The 23,420-nt window shown below is 42.6% G+C and overlaps 1 protein-coding gene across 6 annotated transcripts in view; it reads left to right on the forward strand.

Moving 5' to 3' along the window:
• The first annotated feature begins 14,845 nt into the window (after positions 1 to 14,845).
• The window catches only part of LOC118101026 (protein shisa-6), a 69,236-nt gene continuing 60,661 nt past the window's right edge, over positions 14,846 to 23,420 (forward strand). For 5 of the 6 annotated variants that reach the window (XM_035146641.2, XM_035146643.2, XM_035146644.2 and 2 more), the window contains exons 1-3: positions 14,847 to 14,986; positions 15,338 to 16,263; positions 17,892 to 18,052. In XM_035146641.2, coding sequence (XP_035002532.1) covers positions 15,752 to 16,263; positions 17,892 to 18,052 — 673 coding nt within the window. In that variant the 5' untranslated portion in view covers positions 14,847 to 14,986; positions 15,338 to 15,751. Of the gene's footprint in view, positions 14,987 to 15,337; positions 16,264 to 17,891; positions 18,053 to 23,420 lie in introns of all 6 variants that reach the window. The other variant, XM_035146642.2, reaches the window with a different exon arrangement.

Here is a 23,420-nt window from a genome sequence, read left to right on the forward strand (position 1 = left end):
CCTTATATTGGCAGCTGTGACCCACTTTTACACATCCCTACTAGAGCTATGATATGCGCACTCACATACATGCGCACGCCCACATGCCCGCACATGCCGTAATGCATCAGTGAAGAGGAAAACAGAGGCATCTGGGAAGCCGTCCTCTGGGAGGCATTGACATGATTTGCGGGGGCTCACTGCGTTTCCCATAACTTTATGAAAGCGCGTGTCCTGCCAGGTGACTTCCCCGTGCATTCCCTGTGGCAGCTGATGGCTGCACGACTAACTGTTAAAGCACCAAAGCCGGCCGGTGCAGGGGGCTGAGGAATGCACTGTGTTGTACTTTGAAAATGCATGTGAGACCACAAAATGTATAAATAATCGCACATAAATGTTTAAGTCTGGTTTAAGTGTCTCCTCGGGAGTGAGGGGGGAAATTTAAGTTCTCAGCAACTCAGCCGGAGCTGAATCGACAAATGTCACCTCAGCTTGTGGTTTTACATGGTGTTTGAATTCCCCTACATACAGTACACTGCTCAGGACATTGGTACTTAAGGGGGATTGCAGTATTTTTTTAACGTGGGGTCCAATGTTTATAAAAGTGGGTAAATATAACAAATGAAATCATGAAAAATGTAAAGAAATGGTACTTACAAAAATGTTAGGAATTACATCCAGTAGACTGCCTCCGACGGCGTTGACAATGCAATCTGAGGCCCCGTTGATCAGAGGTATTCTTCCTCTGTCGGCACGGGGTCACAGTACCCACAGGAACACCACCAGTTTACAGAGCGTCAAGTCTTGTGAGGGCGCAGAGTGGGACTTCTTGTTGGGTGAGACATGTGTAATGTGGCCAAACTCTTGCCACAGACCCAGGATAACAGTTTGAACCTTTTACTGGTGAACAAACTTACTTCTAGTGGGATGTTCCGTTGACTGCTGTTGTTGCCCCATAAGATCACAATGTAGTCACAGCTACTGACAGAGACTGAACTGATTCCAAAAGTTTTTGTAAGTACTTTTCATTAACACACCAATATGTGTCCTGTTTTCCCCATTGATGGTCTCAAAAAAGACTGGGACTCGTGAGAGGGGTTGGGGAGGGCCTGACCACCAATATGAATAATCTGCTACAATACTTTCAAAACTCTATTGAATATAGTAAACAATATTTTGTGATGTGATTTCAGTATCAGTATCATAGTTATAAGTGCATTTATTGAATAAATGCTGTACATCTGGATAAAATCAATAAAATGTTGACTTGAAGTTATCAGAATATATTTAAGTACCGCAGGAGCATTCTGCGCTGGTTTCTGTCAGAGGCCAAAGGAAGCCTGGCCTCAACATGAATATATTCAGAAAACAACATTTATTATTCCCACATTTACTGAGCTTTTCCATTTCTCTTGTTATCAAAGACATTCCATTATCATATTTATATTCTTCAGCAGTAAGAGTGAAACAGTGCCCCTATGCCGCTGCCTTCATGGTACATTTCAATGTGTAATGTACTGCTGTGTCTGGGTCAGTGAAATGCTACCATTCGTTCAGAGGAGGCCAGCTTTGCCTGGTTTCCCACAGAGAAAAAAAGTAAAGGTTTTAGCCAATCAGATTGAGGTCAGGCTCTACTAAACTCAACTCTGAATGGTCAATTTACCCATTCACCCCAACCATTCTTTCAAAACCCTGCAAAGACCCGTATTGTACTCTTCAAATGTTCTCCATTTCCAGCACCACAGAATCACCAGGTCACAATAAATGTAAAAGCTTTGAGGCTATACTAATTGACTTTATTGGCCACTTGGTGGTAGCACACCGTACCTTGAATTACCTTGAAAAGTTGATCAGTGTTAGAAAACGTGTGTGTGTGTCTGTGTGTCCAGCAAACGTGTAGCAACATTGGTTTTATGTTTCTGGGCACACAGTGAATGTAAATCTGGGTATTCACAAACTCCTGAGGGATACAACTGGTTCTTTAACTTCTGAATGCTCCACTGTGCCATGCAATGCTCAAACGCTCTGGAGGGAGTTCATATAACTAACAGCAGATCAGGGGCCTTAAAGGGGTCACAATTTACACTTGGGGGCCAATTATATCATTCACCATTCTTGATTAAGGAAGGTGCACATTTAAGTTATTCCTCGTTTACTGTTAGCTCTGTAGCTTTGAGCAAAGCCACACATCATTGAATTTATTCAGACATTTTTTTCTTATTCAAGCACATTGTGTACTAAATTAAAAATAATCCTATCATATATCATTAGATTTTAAAAAAAAAAAGACAACTGACAGGACAGTGGCACTTCAGGGGCAATCAGATTTCAACTGGGATCAGTGCCCCCCTGGCCCCACCCTCGGATCCCCCCCTGCATAAAACAATATTTAAGGGGGTGGCTTAAAAGAAATGCTGAGAGATAACCTGGTTTTGGAGCCAGAAAAAGTTTTAGACTAAGAAGATGAATAAGGAGGCACAGTAGATGGCAGTAACGCACCTTGATGTTGGTTGCCACCTGCTAATAGACCATCATAATGTACGATAATTTCATCATTTAGTGAAAGTGGAGTTATGATAATAATAATCCGTATCTGTGTTTGCACATGCTTGTTGTGATGATGTCCGTGAATATGGACCGTTCATCTGTTTTGCATCTGTTGTCATGGGACGTCTTTCTAGCCAATCATGCTTGGCACATCGATGGATGGAGAAAGACAGAATTGGACATTTCTCACTGAGGTAAACACAGTCTATTCACATCAGTTTTTTTCTTTATGTAATTATTGTTGACTCATAAAATATTTAATTATTGTTTATATATTTTGGGATATGACTTGTGTGCCCACACCTATAAGAAAATGTGTTTCTTAAGTTAAACTACATAAAAATCAAAGAATCAAATATTTTGTCACAACCATGAAGCCACAAACTGTTATTTTACCTTTGTAGTGGAATATCCTGTGACGTTAATTTAAGCACATCATGATCATCTGTAGATGATTAAAAAGCTTCCACTTATTATATGAGTATTCGGCTCCCCGGGCGTACACTCCATACCATCCGCTCCCTTTCCTTATATTCGACAAAGTGGCACTACACTAATCATCATTTATAACCCTAACCACGGAGCTGTGTGAATATATGGCCCTGATCAAAAGCCAACACTGAACATCAAATGGGCTCATTCAGTTGTAAGTCTGGCTGTAAATTAGTAAGACATTATAGTGTGCCGTGGTGCCAGGGACAGCAGCGGGGACAGAATTTTAGATTAACGAGACACGGAAGTGATGACAGCATGCTGGCAAGTGCCATTATTCCAGACCTGACACTCTTTTTCATCCTGGGGAGGCAGCTAGCAAATGGCTAATAGCTGATAGAAATACAGGACGGGGTTAAAATGCTTCAGCGCTCACAGCAGTGATGAGCACACCACGCAGGAAATGTATTATTCATTAATTAATTTGACTATCGCAAGGGTTGCTTCTAAATCTGCCTGTTTGGTATGGACAGTTTGTTTGGCCTGTGTTGATGCTCTGCAGCTACTTCAGGATTATTCCCTGTCATTAGTGAGTCCTCCTCAAACAGTTCTACAATTCAAAGTCACTTTTTATTGTTTGTGTGCTGGACGTTGCGTGCAGAGCTTTTTATAAAGAGTCTATGGTGCAGAGTGAAGTTTAAAAACTTCATATTCATCCTACCTGTTTTATCTGCAATGAAGATTTTATAGTCAATGTTTTTCATAAAATTAAACAGAATATGCTGTTCACATGTGTTGCTCATATATACAAGTTTGAATGATTTACTGAACTGGTATTATTTTTTCATACATTACATCAGATCTGTTGAGCAACCGACACAATCCACAGACCAAAGTTCACAACCTTTCAAAAATAAAAGCTCTGTAATTCAGCTCGACGTAAAGCATTCCAGGAACATAACGTTGTGCTTTTACTTTTTACTGAAGACAAGAGAGGAAGTGATTATATGAATGTTTGTGCCTTGACAGATATCAGCACCACTCTTACATGACTATGCCAATGCGACATGGTAAAAAAAACAACTATCAAAATGATCTAGTGGTGATTTTGACCCAGGTTGTGAGTTCGCAGTGTCTCATGACACGAGAAACACCTCCTGATCCTGTTCGTTTTGGGAGTTGCTCTGTTTCCATGTCAGAGAATCTGTCTGCGTTTTAATTCTCTTCCCGGCTCGACACCTCACCAGCTCCAAGCCTATGGGTCAAATTTGTAGCCCCGTGGGCAAAAAGAAGGGAGCGTTATTAGAAATTCTTGACAAAGCACTTTGTGGAGTCGAGCTAAGCATCACGCATAGTTAAACTCAAGGGGACAGTTTCTCTTAAGAGCTCTTGTACCGGTCCCGGCTCTTTCTGCAATTTGGGAAACACAGTTTTGAAAGGGAATTGGGTCATGGTAATGGCAGAAGAACATGGCATGTATAAAGGATCGGCCCCTAGAGAGAGAGCAAGAGGAGTCAAGAACAATGGTGGCCCGTTCAGACGGGGGCCGCGCTTCACTGCTTTGTCAGCGCTGCAACAGCAAAGTGTTGTCAGATGAAAAGCTGGTAGTCTCCAGCCCTGGTAGTCTCCAGCCTTCCTCTCCGCTGTTTCGCCCACGTTAAGGTAATGCCGGCATGCCGCTGATCTGCGGTCATTTCATAAACAAATAAGAGGCTTAAGGTATTCCTCAGCCTCTAATGATGAAGGAGTTCAGGCTGAGTTAAAATGGTCCATTGGTGGTCATGTGGGAAAAAAAGAGAAATCCAAGGCACTCCGAAAAACGTATCTAAAGCCTTTATTCTGCATGGCTAGTCATAATTGCAGGCTTGAAATTACAGACGCAAAAAGAGCGATCCAAGGCACTCACAAAATCAGTTAAAAAGCCTTTATTCTGCTCAGCTGCTCACTGTGAAGCGTTTGCAGTTGTGTCTACACAGAAATGCAGAGGCTTTTAAACAGATTGTTTTCGGGGCCTTGAATCTTACTTTTCTACTTAATGATAAACAAATCTGGAGCGTGCCTGACTATTTATAATGCAACATGGGATGGAAAAGAATAGAACAGAGCGGAGTAGAATGAGGTAACATTTAAAGCCCTCCTTGTAGCATTTATAAAAAGTACATTATATTGCTTTACAATTACTATAATGTCTCTTGCGTTTATCCCTTTGATGGATTTAGTGCTTTATTATTGTTCTTAGATTTTGCCAAAGGGAGGCAGATGTGAGAATTGTGGGCAGACAAAGTTCACAACTATGAAAACACAAGCTAACCACATGCTAGAGAGCTCAATCTAGTCTCCAATGTTAAATATTAAAACTTGATAAACCTTATTTGCCTGTAGTGCTCCGAGTTCCCTAAAACCAAAGAGTTCAATCATGTCTCATTTGGTGACAACATATATTATTGGAATAGTGATTAAAAATTTCATGAATTGATCAGATTATCAAGTTTTTACATTATTTGTGCCTTTTTTTTTATCTCCAAACACCTAAAACATAAATGTAAGAATTCACAGAGACAGGATTGTAAAATGTTGATTGATATCAACTGTGCTTATTTGATGTTATAAGATAGGGTTGGTAATCCTGGAAGAGCTAGCAAGACAAGTCCACCCTTCCTACCCCCGGTCAAAGCTACACCCCCAGAACACATGAACACGCACTGACTGACAAATCCGACCTTTTTATGACCCGCTCACCATGTCTATGTTTGAAGACTCAGGTCATGTGCGGTGAGAGCTCGGGCCAGCAGGTCAGTTAGTGATGGACAGGTACGCCAGCCAATCATATCATTTGTACAATGATCACGCTGAGTTGATGTTAAATACTTTATTGGTGCCATAAGAATGAATCTTTACTTATTTACTTGGTAATGATGATAAAAAAGCATGAATGAATCCTCAATAAAGCATTTGTTGTATGTGCATATGAACAAGTCAAGTGTAAGGCTATGTGTTTAAAGGGATAGTTCACCCAAACATGAATATTCACTAATTATCTCCTCACCACTGTGCCGATGGAGGGGTGGGTGAAGTGTTTGAGTCCACAAAACACTTTTGGAGTTCCAGGGGTAAACAGCGTTGCAGCCAAATCCAATACAATTGAAGACAGTAGTGAACTATCTTCAGATGTGGAAATGAGCTCGTTTCAAGTCGAATATAAATGTCGGGGCTTGCGGACACTTTTGATGATTTAAGACTAGGTGTGGGTGGATGGTAATATCGATACTACCAATACTCTGTACCGCTTGTGAGGATCGATTCTGGTGCCAATAGAATCAATACAAAGGGATTGGTTTCAATTTCTCTCCTCTGTATCTGCGCTTAAAGGAAAAGAGCAGTCTAAACCCACACAGACTGTCTGACAAGTTGGGGACACATCAATAAAACTACACTGAAGCCAATGGAATCCCTGTACAAACAATACAAACTCTAGACAAGAAACCACAAGCATTTACTGAGCTTGGAAAACGTGATCAAATTCAATAGATTGTGTCTTGTTTTCAAGGTATTAAACAAAATGGCTCCTCCACCATTCCATACTTATATAATGTTAAAAACAAGCCAAACTACTAGAGCAACAACTAGAGATGATGGTCTCACACCTAGAGGACGAAGTTTAGTCTGTTTCTTCTGCCAGAGCCCAGAATGGAACACATTACCACACAAGAAACTGAGCCAACTACCGTTCCTCCTCGACACATCTCACTTTAAGAGTCTGGTTTGTTATAAATCTAAACTGTGAACACTAAAATGGTTTTGTATTTGTGTTACCTGTTGTCTTACATGTCAAACTTATGCTCAGGTTGGGAGCTGCTCTTTTGTCAATGTATCTGCTAACCTCACCAGGCCTTTACACAATATATCTATCTATCTACTGTATATATCTTTATAGATGCATATATAGAGAGACATATATATATATATTGATATTGTGATGTCTTGCTATTTATTGTCATATTTTTCCTTTTATATTTTAAGAGCTGTTGCTCTTGCTCTTTTATGTAAGGCAGTCCCTATCTCTATAGTTTTCACTGCTTTTATATTTGTCTGTACTTCAATGGTTTTATTCTTAACGTATGCGTTTTTATTGCCTGCCCAGGGACTGCAGATGGTAATTTGCCTCTGTGGCTAACTCTGGCATATTTTCAGAAATGTTATTAATATGCACTGTCCCTGTCCAATAAAGTAATAAAATAAATACATAAACAAATATAAACACATAATCTTGTCATGCACAAGGGTAAACCTGCTCTCTCCTCCTCTCCACTACTGTGTGTGTGTGTGTGTGTGTGTGTGTGTGTGTGTGTGTGTGTGTGTGTGTGTGTGTGTGTGTGTGTGTGTGTGTGTGTGTGTGTGTGTGTGTGTGTTTGTGTGAGCAGCTTCACCCGACATGCAGTGATGGCTGAACCAAATAGGAGCTCCGTTTCGAGCTATTTCACAGCTGTAAATGAAAATGTCGCCAACTCGGATGTGAGTAGGAAGGCTGTTCACTATTGTGACAACACCACAAACTTTTTTAAACACAAAAAAAAAACCTTGGGAAATACAACTCTGAGCTGCAGCAGAAAAAGAGAGAGGAGGGAGATGCCTCAGCAGCACCCAGACCCCCAACACACACAAATACACAAATTCTTCACTCAAGTAGAAGCACAGATATTTGTTGAGTCATTTAAAAAACATTTCCATTGTTTACCGCGGTTGAGTCTCCTGTCATCTTTTCTGTTTAGTCTTGATACATCTTTTAAGCCATGGTTCTGTGTCAGGTATGTACTTATTTTACAATGCTAAAATAAATCATTTTGTTTTTTGCCTTTAAAAACTGTCAATGTCTTTTAATAGTAAAAATTATCGGCATTTGCAATATTGGCCCTAAATTACGTGGACCGGATCGCAACCAATTGCTATGGTATTGCCGACCGCTAATTAAGACGTTATTACCACTTTGTTTAACCGTGTCTTTCATCATTTATTAATGTTTATGAGTTACACAAGCTCAGTGAGACTGGAGATTATCAAAACACAGAAAGGGAATCACTTACAGTACACATTGATTTCGACTTATCATCCTCTGCTAGCCTCCTCCTACCTGCAGCACATGAGAGAGAGAGAGAGAGAGAGAGAGAGAGAGAGAGAGAGAGAGAGAGAGAGAGAGAGAGAAAGAGAGTTGTCTTGTTACGTTAAATGTGAAAGTACTGTAATCCGACCCAAGCCCAAAAACTTTCTGCAGCAGAACGCAGTGAACCTGACCCGATACACAACCTGCTGTCAGGACCCATCAGGTCTGAGTCCGGCTGCTTGAACTCCAGGCAAGAGTCACAAAGTCAGCAAACTGTCAGAATAAGCTTGTGGTCAAAGCAGAACCATGTAAGACTGCAGCAGCAAATCCCCTGAATGCATTGACTGAAGTGAGGGTGCTGATAAGTTTATCTGTGACGGACGAGAGGTTTGTGCAGTTTCTTCTTTCAAAGGCTGAACTGTTTCACTTTGTGGATGTGTTTGTTTTTGTGGCTACACTTCACTTTTCTATGGACAAAAGTGAGGAAAAACTTTGGAGACGTCTCGGTGGTCGACCCCGCTGCTCCTGCTCCAAAAGGTCTGATCCACTCAGTGAAACGCCGCTTCCTGAAGACTGATGAACTTATTATATTTAACAACATATTATTTTAAAAGAGCCTTTTATTAATTCGAGCACAATGTTTGATTGCCAACATGTCTTATCTGTGTTATTATTAATTGTTCCTTTTTATTGTTGGGGGCTTTCTTCCTTTTGTTTCTTGTATGCCTCTTACTTCCTTACCTATTGTTATTGTTTTAAGCCTTGAGTGGTTTATTCAATCTTGTTTTCTGTATTATTGTTATTGCCTGAGTTTATTTTGCCTTAGTCCTGAAATGTCCTAATCCTTGTTTATTCATGTAAATTACTTTGTAACTTTTGAAACAGGCTGCATTAATAAAGATGATTTATTGTCATTATTATTATTATTATTATGATTATTATTATGAATTGTTTTCTAAATGTTTTAAGTAGCTACTGTTAATCCCACAACTTCCTTTTGTGGTGCATTTAAGTAATTGATTCAATAAAGAACAATTAGGGGCCAGTGTGTAGGAGAAGTGTTTAAGTTTATTTCTATTTCTACATTATTTATTTTTGTTGTTATTTGTGTTTGTAAGCATGCACCCGAGCAAATTTGGCGAGCATGACGTGTGAATGGGGAAGGCGGGGGACAGCAGATACCATCATTGACCTCAGCCTCAATCCCAATAGCAGATGAATGGACTTGTGTATTTCATTTCCTTATTATGTTTATTTTGCAATAACTTAAAATCAGAGAACCTGACAACCTTTGGATTAGTTCTGGCGGTGAGTCATAGGGATCATAAAGTGGGCTGGTAAGCTTATAGGTGAGTCTCAACTCCACACAGCTTCAGCACCAGGCCATCTCTATTCTCCTGGACTGTTCTCACCCTTTACATAGTGAATTCCAGCTCCTTCGCTCTGGCTGTTGTTTCCGTGGCCCCTAAGGGTAGAACCGAGCGCTACAGGGATAGATTTGTACCTGCAGAGATTGTGCTGCTGAACACTGTGAGCACTTCAGGCTCCTGTAGGAGGAGCGGGTGCATATGGGGGTGGTAAAGCCCTTTGCCGTGGCTGTATTAGTTTCTATTGCTGTCTGCTGTATGGTATTGAGGTCTTTGATGTTTAATGAATTGATAAGGTGGGATGTCCTCTTTTTAACTTTCCCCTGTTTTTAACTTTGGATTGCTGTACGCTGTCAGCATAACAAATTTACCTTCGGGTACTAATAAAGAAACCTTGAATCTTGAGTTGGACAAACTGCCCTGCCCTCTATATGTGGTTAAACACATGGCATTAGGGAAAAGGGGGTTCCAGGTCAAACCCTTTCTAAAGATCTTTCTCACTGCAATAAACAAGGCAGGGGTAAAAATAAAGTGTTGCCTCGAGTATAGAATATAATTTATACACAACGATAAAAATAATCCAAACAAAAATCCAAAGTGAATCATACAATAATGCTACCCGTGGTGGCACACCCTTGAGAAAAAAATGGGATGATGTAATGACACCAAATGCAGCCTCATGCAGGATGCATCTTCAATCATGTTTACTGCAGGAACAGAAATGGATCTGAAACATTAATGGAACATCATCCCAGTTGGTCACAAACTGCAGCACACAGATGAAGAAGAGTCGGGTTGAAACATTACATTCTGCCTGCGGTTTTGGCTGCTTATAAAGCTGCTTTGAGCTCTTTATGTATTTGGAAATACAGACACACGCATCATGAATCACGGCGGAAGGTGTGAGGTCTGCATCCCTGCTTCGTGTTTGCATGTTTTCGCTCCGGCGTATCCAGCTCAGCTCGCTGCCCTGTTCCATACTGTGTGTCTTCAGAGCCCATCTCTATCTCATTCTCAAGTCCCAGAGAATAGTTCAGTAGTGGGGAGTTTAAATTTTTCATCACAACAAGTATGGATGGCATCATAAAACGCCGTTACTAAGCAACTGCTTCTCAGCCTCCCAATCAGCAGCGTTGTTGGTTTGAGATTCAGACACAAATATCATCACATGCTCTTTTCCTCCTCTGCATGTCACTCTGTGTCCAAAACCTATACTGAGTGGATTAGCGTGACGTGTAGCAGATGTAAAACAAATAGCAAAGTGCTTTTGACCCAGAAGTCTTTTCCTTGTACTTTGCTGAAGGACGACTCCATCTCCTGAGTCAGACTATCTTCAGTCTGATGTGCTGAACATATAGAATTTATTCAGCAGCTTCTGTACGTTTTATAGGAGAGGCTTGGACTTTAAATTAGGATCTCTTGGTCCCCTAACCTGCTGCCAGTCACGCCATTGGTGATAGTGAAAAAAAGATGCTTATGCAAAGCATTTTTCCCCTTACTGTTCCTGTCAGAGAGCTTTTGAAATCCTTTTTTTTTTCTCCTGGCATTCCACCTTCTTTCAGAGGTTCCTCCAGAGGGGAAGCAGGCAGGGTTGGCGACAGAAGGATGACAGCAGTGAAAGTGCCACAGTGAGGAAAAAGTCCTCTGCTCTCGGCTTATATGGAAAAGTCGCACTTGGGTTTGAGATCCGTCTGTTTTATAAACAATGTCATATGCTTGTGAAGGGGGAAGTCGGCTGCGTGACCTCCATCGGCAGCTGTTACATCTGATCTGGCACCGCTGGCTGCTCCTGCAACGATTTGACAGGCGCTGCTGATGGAGGTGGATTCAGGCAACTTTTAAAGATCCCATACAATAATAATCAGTTTCTTTTGTTTCCACTCGTAAGGGAACTCGGAAAAAATGTTGACTCTGTTATTTTTTTGCAAACGAATATAGTGATGAGAAACCTTTTAATTAAATGATACGGTTGGTGTTATTCAGAATTTATCTTTTTTGTCAGTAAATCCAATGAAAAACTAACAAATTATGATTTTGCCTGTCAGTCCAAATATCCATTTGTTTAAATTATGTAAATTCTTTAAAAATGAGTCTTCAAGGTTGATGAAAGAAACCTGTCACCAAAGGCAACCGTGCGGCTCACTGATGTGTTTTTAATTCAACTTCAACTTTATTTATATAGCACTTTAAACATAATGTCAGTGTTCTCGGTTAGATGGATGAAGGACTGTACATTAGGTAAATTAGATTAATTGTTGGTTCAGGTAATTCCACTTGATTTATTGAAATTAAGTAGAATATGGAAAATCCATATCCTCATCTTGTAAAGGAACATGCAGCTCGGTCTGCACGGGTAAAATAATCGTAATGCTCCGTCCTGATTGGCTAAGACTGGGTGACTACTCTAGGTTGTTGAAACGGTTTAAAGCGTAACATTCGCTCTGGCTACACTCAGGCTTCCCCCTACAGGTGCGATGTGTAATTCACATGTCATAAATACGACTTGCGGCCTGAGTCTCCTGTATGCACGTACATTTACTGACAAGCTGATGGCGGAAGAAACTTGCACAACCTGCACAAGACATAGCAAACAAGCAAAAGGTATGACTTACTTGTCCAATAATAATAACATCAGGTCAGCATCTGTCCTGTATCCTTTTGCCTCTTTTAGCTCTCACCAATGAGTAAAATATGCTCTAATATGCACTCTTGTTCAGTTTCATTTTTTCTCTTTTTCCTTTTCTTCGTTTCCTCAAACAATGTCCTCTTCAGTTTCCTCAGCCATGGCTCAACCACGATGTCCACACTGAGGACGGCGAGCTAGATGAGCTCCGGCTCTGATTGTGGTTGGCCATGCAGATTTTCAACGATGTTGAATCTGCTTTTCATTTACAATAAAAAATAGGGCAGGTCATCTTGGACAGTTGGCACAGAGCAGCTTCAATTAGTGCATCCACATCTCCTGACCTGCTGCGTGCAGGCATTTCTCTTTGAATGCTGCACACTTGCTTTAATGCAAAAGATTTGTATTGACTCTGCAAAGCAGGCGCACACAACACAACAGACGATGCCCTAGTTGTGACGGAAACAATGGCTGTAAATGTTGTGAGGGAGCGGGTGCAAGCTGCCTCAAATCTTTCATTGAGCCATAAAACATAATTGTTCTCTCATGATCATGTGGTGTGCGCCTGTTAAGATTTCAACTCACAAGACCTTTTTTAAAGAGCCATGGCTGAGTCTGCCATAAAGAAACGAGTTCAAAACGGTTTTCATGGGCTCCAGAAGGCGACAAAACAAGCTGTGAACACAACATTCAACATATATAATAAAATTGTGATGGTGATATTCCCGTTTACACATTAAACCAAACGCAGAGCTGCCTTTTCATTCGATTCAAGTTGTATTTCTGGTCCAACATCTGCTCCCCTTTCAGCATTTGTCTTGGTGTCCACTATATGTCCAGCAGCTATTTGCTATGTATTTGTGCTGTTCAGAGCTTTTTGACTGAAAACAAATTCCTCCTGCTACTGGAAACTAGGTTGATGCAAGTAATAACCAAAACAGTGAAGTTGTGGCCTGGAAAAACACAACACAGAGCTATGGAAATGATGGTTAAACACCTCAGTGAATAACCCCTCATTTCACACACAGTAATTAAATCAGGATTTTACTTTGAAAAAATGTATTAGTGAAGCTTTTAAGAGATATCAACAGCCTTGTTGCCAATTTCGCTGCTCAACATTTTTCTTCATTTTGATAATTATGATACAGAACCTATAGCCCTAACTTCCATTCATGAGTTACTCTGCTTTTACTTCTCAGTATTTGGTTGGTTTTAAGGTCACAATATTGCAAAAACACACTCTTGTGAGCACAGGTGTGTCACAAAAATTGCTTCTTACTTTTCTTTCTTTTCTGTTGATTGTTGTATGGATTTGTCAGAGCGGTTGGTTAGTTCTGGGTGGCTGGTAGAGTGGGCCGTCCACTAACCCGAAGGTCATAGATTCGATCCCAGGCTTCTCCATTCTGCTTGCCAAAGTGTCCTTGGGCCACATACTGAGCGGCCGTGCACATAGTGTGTGATAGAGAAAGTGCTGCACATAGGCACACTGTATGAATGTGTGCGTGAATGGCAGAACTGTACTTTAAAGCGCTATAAGCACGATATAAATACAGACCATTTACCATTAAGCTTTTGCTCTGCTTTTTTCCATTGCATTGTACAATTCACATGGAGTTGTACTAAATGGCTGCAGCATAAAATCTGCAATCATATGTTTACTGTGTATAAAAAGGCTAGGGAAAAAGACTCAAATCCTCCAGAACTCGTCTGGTAGATTCCTGTTCCTTCAGGCTATCAATCCGGAGTCTTATGACACTCTCTCTCTCTTCTCTGATCTGTACTAGTGCTCCTTTGGCCCACATCATTACAGCCTCCTGCCTCCTGCCTCCTGCTTCGACAAGCACTGAACAATGCGCTGTATTCTCATCACGTTGCATGTGTTCCCAACCGAGGGGGTTAACTGCGATTTAAGGTTCTGCTCTCACCCTGCAGCTTCCACACCTCGCTGTAGCTGCTGATGTCAAGACACCTTCGATTGCTTGTGATCAGAAAGTGCTGACTGCAATATGTGTAATATATGTATTTTCATTACAACCGAGCTCTGTACCTTGTTATTTAAAGGTGCATTAATAAATTAGTCTCTATTTGGACACCTGTGTTTTTTATTGATGACCATGGGTTTAAGTGCTTACAGCAGAACAGTAAAATATATAACATCTGCCTGTTTGCAGGAGTGTGCCCAACAGCTTTGGTTTACTTCAGTGCAGAAGAGTTAAAACACACTTTACTGGTAATTTAGCCCTATCAGTCCTCCTTAATCCCCCAGGTGTCGTGGTTGGCTACAGAGCAGAATGAATGAACTTTATCTGAAATAATGAGTGCATTAACTGGGAGAGAGCACAGCTAATTACTGTTTCACCCTGAAAAACGATGCTTGTTTACAGGCGTGTAGCTGCGAAATGATAACAGCACCGCCTCACAAAAGGTCGAGGAATTGTGAATGCAAATAAACGTGCCCATGCAGCGACGCACACTTTAGTGGAGGTGGCTCGAGGAGACATTCAGCCATCAGCCATCAGCCATTTAATTCACAAGTGTTAACCACAGGCTCTGTTGCTTTAGGAAGGCGAGTTTTAGGGTGTGCGTGCAATGGGGATGATGTGGGGGCATTTTACCGATACTTGGCTTCTGAGTCCTGACGCCAGCGCTGAAGTGATGCAAGGGACAGAGGGAGGGAGAGAGCAGAGAAGGAGGAGAGAAGAAGTGGAGAGAGAGGGGGAGAGAGCGATAGAGAGAGCGAGCGAGAGAGAGAGAGAGAGAGAGAGAGAGAGAGAGAGAGAGAGAGAGAGAGAGAGAGAGAGAGAGAGAGAGAGAGAGAGAGAGAGAGAGAGAGAGAGAGAGAGAGAGAGAGAGAGAGAGAGGGAGTTCAGAGCTCTGATATTCTGTTCACTTTCGGAGATCCAGACAGAGAGCAACTCCCCAGCGGGAACCCTGACAGAGGTAGGCAGGTTTTACCACCTTCTAAATATATCAAGAATAATAATAATAATAATAATAATTATAACATTAACATGCTTTAAACTGAATTTCAGTTTTATTTGAAAACACTAATGAAAATGTCGTGCATCTATATTCATTTACGCACAGCGATTGACAGGAAGATAATATAGATATTGTGATGTGTGTGTGTGTGTGTGTCGTGTTACCAAGTTGAATCCACTGCGAGAATGAGTTTCGTTTTAAAGACGAGAATCCGTCAAGTTCTCTGGGCGTGTAGGAGCCTGCTAATTATTAATGACGCGCCTCTGACGTGAGGATAATACCTAATGAGGCTGTTGTTTCTTTCCACAGCGCAACTTTGACGCGAGCACAACTGGACGGGGGGAGAGCTCCAGGATTCAGCACCTCGGACAGCGACGCACCGCTGCCTCCCCGAGCCGCTCAGCCGGGGAAGAGCGCGCAGAGCCCGGGCATCCGTCAGCCGCCTCCCGCTCCTCCTCGCCAGGACATGGTGCTCTCCTGCCGCCGCTGCCCGCCGCCTCGCACTGGGTTTAGTTTGTGCTCCGCCTAAGAATAGCAGAGAAAAATGCCCTCGACGGCAGCAGTGCCCGCAGAGTTGTATTCAGCATGACGGCTGCACGGGAGCGAGCAGGGGAAGACCCGCTGGAGAAACTTACACAAGGCTGAACCTTTGCGCGTTCAACCACAGTTTGAGCGTCTTTGCCAACAACACGAGACTTGCAGTCGAGAGTTCTTCGCACTACCATGGGGATAAGGCACCTTCTGTTGCTGCTGATGTACCTGGACCCGCTGAGCGTGTTGGGCGCAGCTACAGGCGGCAAAAAGAACAAGCCGTCGCCCAAGAAGGTTCCCACGGTCGCCCCGACGCTTAAGACGCCGCCGCCCGCGCCCACCAGCAACCACGACACCTGCCTGAGCTACTTCGACGTGAGCGGGCAGTATGACAAGATGTTCGAGTGCAACAACACGGACCACCGCTACTGCTGCGGGACGTGCTACCTGCGCTTCTGCTGCGAGTACAAGAAGGACAAGCTGGACCAGAAAGCCTGCAAGAACTACCACAAGCCCGTGTGGGTGCAGACGGCCAAACCTTCCCCCATCCCGACCGGCGAGACGTATGATCCCAGCATGGATCAGACCAACACGGCGGTGTACATCACCTGTGGGATCATAGCCTTCATCATAGTGTTGGGAGTGTCGGTCAAAGTTGCTTATGACAAAGCTACAGAGCCGCCTCAGGAAATGAATATACACAGGTAAGAGGACTGTTAAAACCCCCCCCACATATTTATACATTAAAATGACTTGTTAATCCATGTTGCCTTTAAAATATTCTTCTCCCACAAGACATGAAAAGAAACAAACAGTAAGAGCTCATCTTTTTAACCATTGGATGTATATGATTGGACGCACAATAATACAGATTTAAATGTGTTCCCCTCTGTAGACGGGGGTCAAAGGTCGTAACCAGTCCTCCAGTCATATCACATGCAGCAGTGTTCAATGTACCATCCCAGAACTGAATGTATTCATATTTAATGTTGAGGTCAGGGTGTGTTTTTCTCTCTATCACAAATAATGAAGTGAAAATGAGACTGGCAACGTGTTTGCATAAATTAACAGATTGTTATCTAGAGCCAAGCTTATGAGCACCTTTCACATTACATTGTATTAGATTCTGTAGTTAAATTAGCTACAGTGAATATGGCATAGGCTGGTGAATAAGTGTGCTTATATGTGAGTGAACAGGGCCAGTGCTCAACCTTTGAAATAAGATGTTTATTAGTTCATATTACAGATAAAAATCTTTTGAAACTGGGACTTGTAATGTTTGATCTTAACAAAATCCCAGATATTTAGCTCATGAGGCCGACGAGTTATAACAGCCAGCTGTCAAACCCCAAAACCTCACAACCTGACCCACAATCCCCCCCCACCAGCCCTCCCCTACGAGCCCACCCTCTGCACATCAGCACATGGCCGTCTGGTGTGTCCGGGTACAGGGTTTTGACAGGACTGCTCAGCAGAGATGGGGACACCACGGCAGGTGATTGCAACTCACCCCCTCAGCGGGCTCCGGCCTCCTCCTGCTGTGGCCGCCATGTGAGAGCTATCACACATGAGTGGACCACATGTTGGAGACTGTTCCCCCATCAGTGAACAAATGCTGACACACATTATTTCCTTAAGATTGAATAGTTTCTTTTTTTTACGGGATGCATTATTCAACACTTGAGCAATCTTAAGACTGTGAATAATGGATTGTGTTAACGTTGGGGCTGTATCAAGGTCATGTGACATGCATGCGCCGTTGCACATTCAATAAGGAACAGGGAGAGGAGGGGTGAGGCTGAAATATTAATTTAAAAGCAAAGGTTACGTCGGTGATACATTTGTCGTACAAAAGCTTTGAGGTGCTGCGGCGCTGCGAAAGTAATTTGATTTCCCTTTTTGCTGAAGCGATTTCTAAAGCAAACAAATACTTTTTGAACTTTCTTTCATCATGATTGCTTCTCCCTCTCTTCCATTCCACCCCCGAGGGCTCCATCCTTCCATATGCACCTGGTGCTGTCTGAAAAACATTCAAATTCAACCCAATTAGACGAGACACTCACACATCCAATGTTGTTTCTCCTGAAAATGAACGTTAGTCATGTTCCCAGCAGTTAAATGGAAAAATAAAAAAGAAGAAACAGAGCAGCTCTGATTAACCCATAATAACACAGCGCTGCATAAACAATTAGCCGCCATTCGGTGTGAAGAAAACAGACGTGTTATCATTGTGTTTTTAAGTCAGTTCAGCTGCACCGAGACAGAAATGAAACATTTTATTTTTTTTCCTTAAGTCATCCTTGTTTTCCTTTGTGTGTCTGTTTGTTTCCAGGGCCCTTGCAGACATCCTGAGGCAGCAGGGGCCCATCCCCATATCACAATATGACTGTGAGAATTTTGCAGCGATGAACGGCTCGCCCAAAGACAACACGCCAGTCCGAACCTCATCCAAGAACCACTACACCCCGGTCCACGCCTCCAAATCCAACCACGGTAAGAGCTCGTCTCTGTCTCCACTGAACACTCAGAAAAGCTGAAGCCTCACGAGCATCCACGGGTTTATGCATTCCCCTCCAAGGAGCACCCACTGTGTTCACTCTTTCAGCAGCAATGTTAACATCCAGTAATCATTTGATTTGAGCAAGAGAGCTCGAGGACGAGAGTGACAGAGAAAAATAAGGAGGAGGGGGCTGCTGGTGGAGATAATTACAGGCTGGCAAGGTAGCATGGCCCCGCAGTCTCTGACAGGCTGGAAGTGATGACCTCTCAGTCAGTCACTGGGTGAATCAGACGCAGTGCACACGGTGTGATTTAACCACACAATTCAAGGAACAGACAGGGAACATAAATCTGTAATATGGCAAAGAAAACTGCGCAGGGAAAACCAGGGGGTTTGAGAGAAAGCTGGGCAGCACCAGCAGGTTCTCAAGCAAAGCAGGTGTTATCAGATGTAGAGCGCCAAAGACACTCGGGGAGAGGGACGCAGATGGAGAATAATGAGATATGAACAAACACAGAGGAGGCGCAGAGATGGAGGGAAAGACAGAACGACGTGTAGTCGCTTTGTGCAAGAATATATCAATGTGTGGAAATGTAGGTGGTGATTTTTCCGCCATTCAAGCACCAAAGTGTTGTTGTTTCTACCATTGTTTAAAAAATATGTATTTTATTGTTAACTCCCACCTGGATTTGCTGCTACCTTAGGGCTACATTGTACCATATGTGTAGAAAGACATCGAGGAAAATCTGGTTTCTGTTGAAGAAATTGTGCGAACCCACATATCTCCGTGTATGATGAAAACAGGTTTAATATCTTAAGTCACTGAGTGTTGGAACATGTTCTTCACAGATAGGAAATACAATATAGTTACATATCCACATCCACATATCCTATTCCTTATTTCCAAACTATTTCATTCTACATTTTGCCATATGCTGATTATTTTATTATAAATGGTAACTCTGAATCTTCCAGGTTATAAAATATGTATTTTTTATAAGGACCAAGAATGTGAAGTTTCTGTATGTTGGCACTAGAAAGTGAAACCAGCGTTTTAAACCCGATTGGTGGACCTGGTCTCCCTTTACTCTGCCCTAAGTATTAAGTATTAAGGCCCAATCAAACTGATCAGGTTCCACTTTACACCATAAACTGAGCTGGTGTCAGTATCAGCTGATACAAAAACATTGGCCTTTATTAATACATACATTAATACATTAAGACATCTCCATCAGAGAGCATTGTGTAAGTAACAGTGTAGCTACAGCATTTTCAAATGCACATTTTAAGTAAGTAAAAATGTTTTTGATCCATTGATAATGTTAATATGGAAATCAATGCACAGGCTTCATCTCTATTTAAAAATGTTAAAATCTGATATATCTGAATCTTCTCTGGTAGTGTGGCACAAGTGACCCTTTTGGAAAAGGTGGTGCCTGGTGCGGGTGGTGCAGATGGTTTGAATCCCGGTTCGGCCGGAGTCTTCCAGTGTGGATTTTGCATCTTCTCCCCATGTTCGTGTAGGAATTCTCAGTATGTTAGCCCTGTGATACGCTGGCAACCTGTCCAGGTGTCCGCCTAATGTCAGCTGGAATGGGCTCCAGCTCCCACTGCAACCCTCAAAGGATAAGCAGTAAAGATTATGGATGGACGGATGTTCCCTGCACAAATAAACCGTCACCTGCTTTGATTCATCAGAACCATGCCGTAAGATAGGGCAACATACGTAAATATTTTAATATCTATAAACGGGAGGGTCAAGAAGACCTCCGGCTGCCTCAGGGCAGGTGCAAGCAGTAGAGGGTTTACAGGCCATTACAGCAGGGGGAGTGGGACTTTTATTAACCTCTGCTGACAGCTTCTGAAAGCCAAACATCCCAGCACGTGTGGTTCTTACGGTTGACTTGAGCTACCGCACTAAAAATCCTTCTGCACCGTAAATAATAAAAAAAAAGATTGTGCATACGTTCAGCTTCGTTTGTGTTGATACAGTCTTATAAGTCATGTAAACCCGGCCTCTCTCTGCCACTTCCACATCTATCAAATGCTTGCAGGGAACATTTTCTTGTACCTCAGTGTTTGTTGCTCGTTCGCTGCATCCGTCTGTTTCTGATGGTCACCGTGCGGCCATGCAGGGGGCGCGGCTGATACACAGTTGCATGTGGCGGGATGCCTTCAGTTCAACCCTGCATTCATATATACAGTATATATATAAAGACCTATACAGTACTCAGTCAAGGTCTGTCGCTGTCCCTCCGCCTGACTGCGTCTATTTTGCCTGTTTGCACACAATTGCTGCAAAGAGCGCACATCAGCCCCACCGCTCCTCCACCCACCCACCATCCCCCTGATTGGGGACCATAGCAGTCCTGCCGGGGTAGGACATGAAAGGCAGTGACAGGCCGGGGCAAAAGCGTGGTTAATGTCTGCATATAAATTGGGAGCTTCTGCGATGCTGCGGAGAGGGAGCCCACTCGCTCTCACAGAAAATGCATATTCATGTGCGCCTAAATGGGCATTTGGCACAGAGCGAGTAGGCAGGCCTCTTAAGGAGATGCTCCTCGGCTGGAGCCGTTGCCGCTCAAAATGGCACTCCACTTCCAGAGTTTTTTTTATTTTATTTTGAGACGCTTTCAAATCAGGTGGAGAGACCTCATAAAGCAAGTGGCTAAAGGGCCCGAGAGGATCCTATCAACTTATGTCAAGAGTGGGACTAACATCCATCTCTGCTTTGATCCTCAACATGTAATGACGCCCTGTCGCTCTCAGCAGTAATCACTTCCTCGCTGAAGTATCTTTTTCATCCTCACAGCTTTGTTTAGGCTCAATTCTAAAAATACATGCTGATGTATTTTTTTTTCGTCACAATGCGGGCCTAGAGTGGTGACATGGAATCCTTGGCGCACTGCAAAACTTCCCTGCATTTTAAAAGAGTATTTTCCTTTAAAAAATATATATATATAACAGGGCCTGAAGCAAAAACAGTACAGACAGCATAATATGATACCAGAGCAAGCGCTGCTGCTATTTTTATTCACACTCCACTCTGCATTGTTGTGGGACTCGGATCTTCTTTTAGGCTGGGGTGTAAACAGAGCGCCCCACAGCCACAACAAGGAGCAGACCTTGAAAGAGGAGTAGGTACCTTTAAAGGAGTTCGCCGTCGGTTAAAGTAAACAATAATCGCTTCCCTGAGTAATGCGGTTTCGCCCACAGCTCTTCTCAGATGAAGTTGATTTTTTTATTGCACACCACGGGCTAAGATTTGTCTCTTTTTTTTTTTTTGAAAAAGCGTTGCTTGGCTTCCTCTCTGACATTTTCTTAGTGCACAGAATGATGAAATATAGTTCACGGGGTAGTGCAGAGGATAGCAGCTCTTTCCTCTCTCTCAGTTTACTCAACAGAAACCAAAGGAAATACAGCTTCTCCCATAAAGTATTTTGGCAAAAAAAAAGATTATGAGTTATGGGGCTGCATTCACTGCACCAGAGGAATCAGAATAAGCAGCATAAGAGAAATGACTGTGTCGGAGAGTGTGCTCATGTGGAAGTTGAAAAGCTTTCGGCTTTGGGGTGCAGTATATGTTTGAGATCCATGCAGCGTTTGAGCGGTCATTTATGAGTCAGTGAGAGATGAGCAGCCTCCCGAGCTGAAAGGTCAGCTGCTGTGGACAATTAGAGGTCGTGATGATAGAATAACATTTCCAGCTATTTAGCAGCTTTGACATGACCTTCAGATATTTTTAAATGCGTGTGTGTGTGTGTGCAGTTTGTTGTCTGAGAGAGTTTTTTCAAACAGCAAGTTTTGCCCTGATAACAAAACAGTGATTTAACTCGTGCAGTGCCGTTTAAACCTGCCTGTTTGAAATGTTCTGTTCTCTTGTCCTGTGTTGATGCTCCGGAGCTACTTTAGAATGATTCCTCGTCATTAGTAAATCTCCTCAAACACAGTTATTTATTTATTGTTTGTGTGCTGGATGTTGTGTGCAGAGCTTTTTATAAACAGTCTATGGTGCAGAGTGTGTTCATCCCACCTCAAAAGGCACTGCAGCAACTTGCTGAAGAGGAAGTGATTCTATTAATGTTGTCGCCATAATGGAGATCAGCACTAGCGACTCCTGCGAATGTCTGTGTCAGTCCCATATTGTGAAATTAAATTGATCAAAATGATCTGGTGGGTCAGATATTATTGGTCAGAGATTACCAGTTGTTGTTTAACATCTGCAACTCGGCCCCCCCGCCCACAGTGATTTCTACAGAGTGCTGGTCCCCAATTTATTCAAGTTTTATTAAAATTGAACATATCACGTGTCCAAATTATACCAAAGTCAAAACTGCACTTACCTTCACCATACACAATCACATGCCAAGTATGAAGTTGATAAATTGACGAGATTTTTGTTTCACATACAAACAGATGCTTGTCAGTTAGTTACTAGGTAGATTAGTTATTCGCTAATAGACACTGTTATAATCATATTCAGTGAGCCTGCTTGCAACTAGCACGACACACACACACACACACACACACACACACACACACACACACACACACCTCCCCTTTCTGCCTGCAACCTGCCTCTAATTAATCCTTAAAGTGTGCACCATAACATCTCCACTGTGACCTCACTGGCTCCCAGTTGGCCAGATGATCATCACCCACATGTTAAAAACAACATTTCGATGCTGACTGCATCAACATGTTTAATAGAAGCTTCCTCTTGAGTGCTCCTGTGTTAAAGCTCAGCATCTGAGAGACCCCACCTAATTGTCTCCTGCCCTAGATCTCATTATTGCCCCTCATTATACAGCCGGACCTTTGGTCCCCTGAGAGTACATGTGTGTGTGTATGTGTGAGGAGGTTTCAGGTGTGAAGGAAGGGATCCATCAGCATCTCTTTCCAGTCGCAGTACCAGTGACGAATGGTCCAGTGTTGATCAGGATGCTGCACTGCACCATTAATTTCATGAGCGGGGCAGGGTTAATAGGGAAGGGACATGTATTTGCCAACATGGCAGTTAAAAATCTTTTTTTCTTGAGAGGCTCGACGTCTATCTCAGACTGAGGGAGCACAAGAGGAAGATAAAGATGCTTCACGGTGCCAAGCCTCAGCTGAATGGCTTTATCGAGATGAAGTACACAGCTCCATGTCCACTCCAGCACATCAGCATCTGATAATGCTATAAAATCAGTACACCATGTAAATTACCTCTGCCAGGCCATGTTAAAGTGCAATCGACCTTGGAGCCACAAAGCCTCCCCGATGCCAGCCACACAGCATCACATCCAGCTTGGTTTAAGATATGATTATCTTATTATTCACATTATTCTACTCCGAGGTAATTCAGAGGTGTAGGTGTCC

Source organism: Hippoglossus stenolepis, chromosome 21 (genome assembly GCF_022539355.2).
Source record: "Hippoglossus stenolepis isolate QCI-W04-F060 chromosome 21, HSTE1.2, whole genome shotgun sequence".
NCBI lineage: Eukaryota > Metazoa > Chordata > Actinopteri > Pleuronectiformes > Pleuronectidae > Hippoglossus > Hippoglossus stenolepis.